Consider the following 8,596-nt stretch of genomic DNA (forward strand, 5'->3'; position numbering starts at 1 on the left):
TCTGATGACGTCACGTTTCACGAAAGGGGTATATTCCAGTAGTGGTGCGACGTGATTGGCTGAGAAATCAAATGGAATTTTTTACTTCGTTCTAATTGTCTTCATGTGCAATCTGATTGACTGGAAGTCCGCAATCCAGTACTTAGTTAAAAACTGTTGTTCAGTTGACTGAGGTGCTTCTTTCGGTTAGCAGAGCCAATTATTGTGAAGTATTTCTTTCTGAAAAGTTTTTTTTGTAAGGTTTGTCACAAATTCCCCTGTAAAACTTGAAGAAACCTGTTGTTGACGGCTTAAATAACAGTTGCTGTTATGTCTTGTACAAATATTGCCTCATAACGGCCGCTGACATGATGGCTTTATATCTTTGTTAACCGTTTTTCAATGTAGCTAAACTTTATGAACTGAAGTAGTCGCAGGTTTCACCCTTAGGCTACCTGACAAATAAAAAACAATATTATTGAACTCGAAGTTTTGAAATTGGCTGTACAAGGTATTTTCAGCGTTGACTCGCAGACAAGTTGGTCAGAATTTAGCTTAGTTTGCTATAAATGTCATGTCTTATCATTTTTTCGTTCATTACATGCATGCAGATTTGGTTTAACACTGTGGCGTAATTGACTTTTTCTTCAAGTTCTTTCTTGTTTTGCGTTATGGTTTCAGGTATACTGTAATGCCCAAACGTCCAGTGTTTTCCACTAAAAAGTAGCTAAGATCCACAACAACAATTTACTGCTCTTTAATAGACAGTCCTAAATTCTGCAGTTTGGCCAAGTTAAACGTATTTTTATTCTTGTTCTTCAGACAATTTAAAGATGATTTTTCATTCATCGAAGTAACAAAAGCGTGTGCTTTAAAACGTAATTCTTCGATGTCTCTAAACAATTTGTGAATTTTCCTAAACAGTCTTTTGCCAAGTCAGTTAAAGGAATACTTGTGTACAGCTCTATAGGCAAGTTGAGCAAAGCGCGTTTCAGACTTAGGTCATTTGGTCAGCTCAGTGTGGTGGAATGAGTAAATGAAGTAAATTTGCAGAGCAGAAAATGTTGAAACTTACAACGTTACACCATGAACCCTTAAAATCCCTCTTCTTTGGATTGCGATCGGGATTGCAATTAATTTTCGGTCATCTGTAATTTCGTGGTTATGTTCTATAAAAAAGGTGAATTAGGTTCGTGCAATGCAAGGAATGGTCACTTGACCCAAAATGTTCATCCATTGATACAGTCGTTTGAGTGAAGTTCTACTCAGGAAATCGAACCTCAGTGGAGTTATTCCTACGTGTGGAGAGTTATTTTATTACTTTGGAAGATTTGTTTTATCGTTTGGGAAGATCACTTTGTCACGTTTGTCACGATCACTTAAACTCACTTTGTTAGTTCAATTAAGTTCATTAGGAGTGGGTCAGCCGAAGAAGCTGCAATTCTGTTTTAAGTTTTTGCGTCTGTCCGCCCAAAGCGGTTTAAAGGCTCTGGTCCGGGTTTGTCTGGTTCAGTGAAGAAACACAGTAAAGATGAAACAGTTTAAAAAGTTGGTATGGTTACAGATGTTACGTTTGACTTAGGTGTAAATGATTTAATTTGGTTAGGTTCAAAATTATATCGCTGCTGGAAACTTTAAACAAAGTAAAAGCAGCCTTTTCAAGCTTAGCAATATCAGTAAGTTCATTAACTCGATACGCTGATGTAAATGCAACAAGTTCAGTGACAACAAATAACTCAGCAGAAGAGAAACACAAGTAATTTTTTTCGTTTATTTCTACAGCAGAGAGAAAGAAAATGATGTCTCAAAAAGGAACTTTATTTGAACACCCTGGAAACAACGTGATAAGCGACCAAAGTTCAGCGAGTTTACCGTCGTTACCGGGCGCTGCATCAATGGTCGCATCACACTCTGGGAGTTCTATGATTGTGACGTCGACAAGCAGCTCAACCTACGTTATGAGTGACCTGACGGTTGGCGGTGTACGGTCGAACTTCAACTATATTTCTAACCAGGGTCAAGGTCAAAGATCAGCTGTGACGTCGACAACGGGTAGTGCGAGTTACAATGGCGCTGCAGTCATAAATTCCACACCAGGTACAGCATTCCACATAAATAAGTTAACATGTTCAACAAAATACTAATAATTTGCGGCGTTGCAGGTCTTCAGATGGTTGAGCAATCAATTGGAATCAGTGGACAACCTTCGTCAAACTCATTTTTCGTACCATCGGCTCCACCAATGTTTCGGCCAGTCCCTCGCAGATTTACAACAAACCTGATTCCAACTGACACTGTGACCTACGTTGAAATGGATTCCAACGGTGTACCACAAATTTTACATCATAATCCTTACTTGCCTCCAACGACCGCGATGCCACCGACATATACTGCAAGTGCGTTCAGCATGTCCACACCGAGTGCCTTCGCTTCATACATCTTTTTCAAAACGTTGTTTAAACCCAGTGAAAAGTTTAACACTTAAGCAATGAAACAACGACCAACCAAGTTTTATTTTTTAGATCATCAGAGATTTGGAAATTCAATGAGAACCAGTGGCCAAGCTTGGTCGAGACCATCATTTGTACCATGGGCGGCACCAACTCAATTTAATAACTTTCCTGTAATTCGGGCACCGACAACAGCTGTTGTGAGTGGCTGTAGCTGTAGTGGCACAAGCAGAAGTTTCGGAGGCGTTTGTGACGGTCAAACAGCAAGTGTGACGTCAACAGGGAACAGTGCAAGTTCGGTTCAGGCCACACCGTTCAGCTCTGCCCAAGGTACTATTTCTTGATAAAAAATATTATAATAGTTTTATAGTAAGGCAATTCGTAACTTCAGATTTGTTTTTCAGCAAATAACTTGCAACACAAGTGGAGAAAGAAAACAGTTTATTCAAGAAAGCAATTGAGGGCGTTGCAGGACGCGTTCAGTCGAGATGTCTATCTTACCGCCGCCAAGAAAAAAGAACTTGGGGAACAGATCGGTTTAACCGAACGTCAAGTTATAGTGTATTTTGACAACCATCGCCAAAAACTGAAAATTAACACGTAGAAGAAAGTTACCCCGCCGGAATCCATGAAGTTTTTGACGAACTCGAAGGCAGCTTGCTAATATGCATCGTTCAGCTCATCAGCCATAATATCGACATCTTATATAAACGAACGATGTCTTTACTGGGCGATGTGAATCGAAGTTAAGTTATGTCGAACACAATCTGCACTTAACACCACATGCCGTTACCTTTCAAGGCAAGTAGGCTTGAGGCAAATACTATGTACAAATGGTTTCACTGAAACTAACTATCTACTAAAGTGTTCCAGTTAAAGTATTTGTGTTCTTGCAGCTTGCTTCCAATAATGCGACAGAAATTGCACAAACAGATTTTATTGCATATTGTATATTTTACCGTATATGGTTCGTTCGAAATGTTTTAATGTGTTTTACCGCGAAATAAAAACGATATTGAAGAATTTACAACAAACGCTTCAAACTGAATTTCCGCCTCAAAGTGTGAAATTATTAGCAACTCAATTCAAGAAAGTTAACCCAAAATAAGATGACAATGCACTTAGACTGAGTTTGAATTAGGCGGGAAACGGTTACGTAACAACGGAGTCAGAGACATGATCTAATATGGGTCAGATTACAATCTTCACCTACCGTACTTACTAGTACCACGTGCCCACTAGTCTGCATAATTTCTATTTTGAATTTGATTGGCATGAAGTGGCAATCAAGCCTATGTGTGTTCATGAGTAGTAAATGTACCGTAACTTGTGAATCTAAGTGATCAAAATAAATCTTCTTTGCAACGGGTAATTGCTTTCTTAAAATGTATTACTGTAATTACAAAACAAAGCTTCCACATAAAATTACCAGCCCTGGAAGTAATCCGACCCTCACGCATGCTGAATCTCTGCATATAGTTCATACAAAACAGTTCCTTGCTTGTTGTACTTCTATTAGTTTTATTTGAGATTTTCCAACAATTGTCGCTCACGTCACGTTAAAAAAGCATTACGAAAGATATGCTGTTGTACATCTTAACTCAGTAGTTATCATGATCAAACTGATGACGTCAGTTTTTCTGACTCGATTTTATCTACGTACCAGCGTAAAGTGATTGGCTAGAAATTACCTATTGGAGATTTTGTGATTTATTTCTTACTGTTTTTCTTTACAATTTGATTGGCTGCAGGGTTACATAAAACGCGTTTCGTGAAAAAATGTTCTTCATTTTGCTGCAACGCTTCGTTGTGTAAGCACTGCAAGGTAATGTTTTAGTACAAACTACTTTTTTGTACTACGTTTGTTTGCTTGTTTGGAACTTGAAATATGTTGTTGTTGAAGTTATATTGAATTTGGCTTAACGTTCAATCCTGTGGTAGCAACAGATAGTAACTTTGTTTTGCCTGAAAATTGGAGGAATTTGTTGCGCTATTTGTTATAAGTTTATTTGAAACGGCCTATTGGAGGTATGCAAGTTGCTGGAAATTATGCTTTAGGCTACTAGGATTTTGCGTGTGATGAATCAGTAAACTGCAGCTTGCCAAAATTCCAAGGTCGGATTTCTGCTTCCAACATTGATTAACTTGCGCATAGCCAGCGCCCAGCTAACTCAAGTAGCCTAGCTCGAAAATGCAAACCATATACAGTATTTATTCTATCTGTCAACGATTCTACGACAGTGTTCAACGAAACTTTCTTGTCGGCTTCGAGTAGTCTAATCTTTGCAGCAGGAGATGGTTCGCTTGTCACTCACCAACAAGTCTTCTAAGCAGTGCAAGTGTAAATGAAAACTCCTTCAAGCTTAGTTTAATTTTTGTCACTGTTTGTGGAAAACCTATTACTTTTTCAAGACCTTAAAAGGTGCCGAATATTCCAAGTGTATAACCTAACCTTTCCACGAATGTTTCCACGTGTAGTCATCAGATCCAACGATTCAATGCTATTTTGGGTTCTGTGGCTTGAGATCCAAAAATCAGAGAAATGTGCACTTGATCAAAGTTGATGCATCACTTAAGAGCATTTCCTTTTTCATGACAAGTCAATAATCTGTGTGGACGTTTGGGAACTCAGAATTTTGGGCATTTTCATGACGTATGTTTTGATACTTTCGAACATTTTGTTGTTTTTGTGAACGCTTTTTGCTTCTTCCAAGATTTATTTTTGCTTTTATGGTATTTTACATTGCCTCTAAAAAGAAAAGGAGCTACCAAATGTAAGGCTTTCTGGTAAATGTGAGCCACAGTCACCAAATTATTAGCTTAATTCTTATTATTGTTACAGATTTAATGTTTTAGTTAATAGATGTTTAGTTTTTAGATAAATTTGACTCCAATTTGCTGGACAATTCCCACTGAATACCAAAAGTTAATATTAAAGCAAGTGTTTGATGCTGACTTGTTTACTTTACAATTGTTAAAATAGGTAAGTATGGGATGGTATAAGCTTACTGGTTTTGTAAAGTTTACCATCATGGCTAGGTCTCATTTGAGTACATTCACAGTGAAAATATAAGGCAGCGACGATATATTTTAACATTTTCATCAGAGCAAACAAAAATGAAAGCAAGCGGAAAAAGTTCATCATCTGAAGACAGAGAACTTCCCTCAATCGATACCAGCGACCAATCTTCGTCAAGTTCGTTATTGGAATCATCAGCTGCACCGGTAGTTTTACAACAACCAACCTCTAAAAGTTTGACGCCGACAGTCCACGTGTCCAGTAGTGAAACAACAGCTGTAAGTGAGTGGAGCTCTAGCAGGGTAAGTAGAAGCTTCAACTATATTTCTTATCAGGGACAAGATGAAAAACCAACAGCTACGTTATCTGAAGACAGAAGTGGACCTTCCAGTGAAGCAACGGCCAGAAACTTCCCGCTTGGTAAGTTATATAACAAGTAATTTAACGGAAATATTGTTGAAATCCAAATATTATTTTATAGTTGATCGGAAGAACTCAAACATGAACTGTATTCTTCAGATCCCCAGACAGTTGAGAGTACAATGGAACCCGGCAACCGAGCTTCAAGTTCTTTACCGGTTTCGTTGCCACACCCTTTATTGGCTCCGAATTACGCATTAATGATGCTAACACTGCGAAATTTGTCTAACATCGTGACATACATTGAAGTAATTGACGGTGTGAGCAGAGTTTTACATCACAATCCTCACATGCCTCCGGATCAATTCCCATACACAACACCAGCAACAGAGCGCGTAAGTGTCAATCAAGCTGTGGTTAACGAGTTTATTCTGGGTACCATAGTAAGTATTTCGCAGGAAAACACGACACCAAGTTTATCTTTGGCATCATTGTTCCCATCAATGATCCCACCACAAGCCCGAAGCTATTCTTCAAATCGGACGTCGACTATCAACGTCACTTCCACTGAAAGCAATGTCGTGAGTAGACGTGTAGCTTAATAGCTGCCCGAGGAGAAATTTCAACTATGTTTTTAATTTGAGCCAAAGTCACAGAACAAATGCAACATTGGCCGCAAAACAAGAAAAAAATGTTTCCACCTACAGCCAGCATGTTAGCGCTGTTTAAGTCCAAAGTAAAATTCTAACTTTCCTTTTCAGCAAGTCATTCCACCCTTGGAAAGTCAAATATCAACTAGTACGGCAGCTACAAACAGCGCAATTTGGGATCAAGCCACGGACAAAAACACCACGCCTGGTACCGCTGTTCGATAGAAATCATTTAAAGATTTCTATTATTCTTGGACCCTAATCACAAGTTCTCTTTTTAATAGAAAAACGGCAACCCGGACCAAGATCGAGAAGTAAGTTCACCGATTTCCAGGTAAATATTTTAGAAGCAGCATATGCTCGCAACAAGTCCCTTTACCGTGGAAGGAAACAAGTCATTGCGGAGGAGGCGGATCTTACCGAACCACAAGTACAAGCGTGGTTTAATAATAAACGCCAAAGAGAGTCAAAATTAATGAAAACGCCTAAAAAGCCCAGCAGCAAATAACAAGTTTTTAACTAGTCCGAACAAGGTCAATAGGTTTCGTTTAGCTCTTCTGCTTAGGGCCTAGGTTACATGTTATTTAAATTGAGAAAAAAGTTTTTAGATTTTATTGTTGTCCCATGTTTTTGTGCTCATGCGAAATGTTTTAATGTGTTTTTCCACAAAGTATAAACAACATTTTTAATTGTATTGTTCTTTAAGAAACGATTTACAAGCGTCACACACCCAATTGTTGCAATAAACGAAAAATACATTTGCATGTAAACTTTTCTAACAACTAGAAGCAGGAAAACACATTGGTATGGTCAGTTCGCTATTGACATAAAGCTGCTATGCGATGTTTCACCAGGAGTTTATCTTTCGTTGATTAAGCAATCGTAACTTTAGCAATTATTTTTGAAGAAAATAAAAACAAATTGGACCCTTACACAATTAGTTAAGGACCTGGCTACAGGTGTTTCAATTTGATGCTCATTGTTGCTGGTATTGTGCTTCGACATTCACTTGCAAATGTTTGTAAATGCAAAGTCTTTTAAAGTCTTTTAGTCCTAATTACTAATTTTAATTAATAAATAATCTTAATCTTAATCTTTATGCTTGCGAAAATTCTTTAAAATCCCAGAATCTTTGTTTATCAGCAAAGTTCATGAAAAATTCGGTTTAGTTAATTTTTCCATTAACATATGAAATTTTCGTTTAAAATTTATATATTTGAGGACTAGTTACTAATCAAAATATAATCAAATTACAGTTTAAGATAATTAAAATAATGCTCTGAAAAGAAAAGGACTTGCCAATTGAAAACGAAGTAGTTGCATATTTGATAAAAAGTGTTGTATCATTACGCAATTTCACACGGTAAAGTCAACAGTTAAAGTCTTTTTCAACTAAGAAATAACAAAAAGTAATAAATTATATTAGTAATTAACTTTCAGGACCCAAAAACTAAACTTTTTATCATCTCTATTGCAAAACAAAAGCCCTATCTAATCAAAAATGTATCATTTGACAATGAGTGAGAATAATATTGATATCAATCTAAAAAATAAAAAAGTTTTTAAACAAATGATTTTAAATACAGTCGACTCCGCTTAATTCGGACACTTTGGTTCCGCTCACTTTTGGCCGAATTAAGCGGAGAAACGGCTTTGTCCAAATTAAGCGGAAAATCGATTGTTCATTTCATGGTCATGCGTAAAGGCAAACAACGCATTTAAAATACTGTAGTGTTGCGTAATAAATGAATTGCACCTGCGCTATACTGCAGTAATTGGCACTGATCGCATAAAACGCACAAGAGTACGAGTAAATGAGTACGCATAAAACGCACATTCTGAGCCGCTTCCTCTTTAAACCTCGTCCACGAAGCATAGTCTCTTCACGTTGTTCACGCAGATTTGCATCATTTTTCTGCCAATCTTGCAAAGTACGTTTTGATATCCCCACCAACGCAACTAACTGCCGAACTGTCAAGGAAGCGTCGTCATTTTTTTCTTCGTTTACTTTAGTGAGCAATTTCACTTTTTCTTCAAAACTTTTCTGTACCCTTCTGTCCTACAAGATGGACGCAATTGTACCGAAGTAAAAGCGACTATGAAGCTGGCACGGCGTTATATGAGTTCATTGTCGATTG

The 8,596-nt window shown here is 37.6% G+C and overlaps 2 protein-coding genes across 3 annotated transcripts; both read left to right on the forward strand.

Annotated features, from left to right (window-relative positions):
• Nucleotides 1-1,541: 1,541 nt before the first annotated feature.
• On the forward strand, nt 1,542-3,434 carry LOC143460287 (uncharacterized). The gene is made up of 5 exons (XM_076957740.1): nt 1,542-1,655; nt 1,762-2,076; nt 2,142-2,375; nt 2,502-2,759; nt 2,834-3,434. Exons 2-5 carry the CDS (start codon nt 1,776-1,778, stop codon nt 3,031-3,033), a joined length of 993 nt encoding a protein of 330 aa, XP_076813855.1. The 5' UTR covers nt 1,542-1,655; nt 1,762-1,775; the 3' UTR covers nt 3,034-3,434.
• Nucleotides 3,435-5,275: 1,841 nt separating this feature from the next.
• On the forward strand, nt 5,276-7,268 carry LOC143460005 (uncharacterized). Of its 2 annotated transcripts, XM_076957356.1 has the most exons (7): nt 5,276-5,412; nt 5,536-5,726; nt 5,784-5,868; nt 5,968-6,203; nt 6,267-6,389; nt 6,570-6,666; nt 6,743-7,268. In XM_076957356.1, exons 2-7 carry the CDS (start codon nt 5,547-5,549, stop codon nt 6,964-6,966), a joined length of 945 nt encoding a protein of 314 aa, XP_076813471.1. In that variant the 5' UTR covers nt 5,276-5,412; nt 5,536-5,546; the 3' UTR covers nt 6,967-7,268. The 2 variants fall into 2 exon arrangements, with proteins under 2 accessions (XP_076813471.1, XP_076813469.1); XM_076957354.1 differs by having other exon boundaries at nt 5,968-6,389.
• Nucleotides 7,269-8,596: the final 1,328 nt, after the last annotated feature.

Source organism: Clavelina lepadiformis, chromosome 5 (genome assembly GCF_947623445.1).
Source record: "Clavelina lepadiformis chromosome 5, kaClaLepa1.1, whole genome shotgun sequence".
NCBI classification, from domain to species: domain Eukaryota; kingdom Metazoa; phylum Chordata; class Ascidiacea; order Aplousobranchia; family Clavelinidae; genus Clavelina; species Clavelina lepadiformis.

Coding starts and splice junctions, on each gene's coding strand:
- LOC143460287 (XM_076957740.1), top strand. CDS start 1,776: ATGATGTCTCAAAAAGGAACTTTATTTGAACACCCTGGAAACAACGTG. Junction 2,077..2,141: donor AGTCATAAATTCCACACCAG/GTACAGCATTCC, acceptor GCGGCGTTGCAG/GTCTTCAGATGGTTGAGCAA. Junction 2,376..2,501: donor GCCACCGACATATACTGCAA/GTGCGTTCAGCA, acceptor TTTATTTTTTAG/ATCATCAGAGATTTGGAAAT.
- LOC143460005 (XM_076957354.1), top strand. CDS start 5,547: ATGAAAGCAAGCGGAAAAAGTTCATCATCTGAAGACAGAGAACTTCCC. Junction 5,727..5,783: donor CCAGTAGTGAAACAACAGCT/GTAAGTGAGTGG, acceptor ATTTCTTATCAG/GGACAAGATGAAAAACCAAC. Junction 6,667..6,742: donor GGACAAAAACACCACGCCTG/GTACCGCTGTTC, acceptor TCTTTTTAATAG/AAAAACGGCAACCCGGACCA.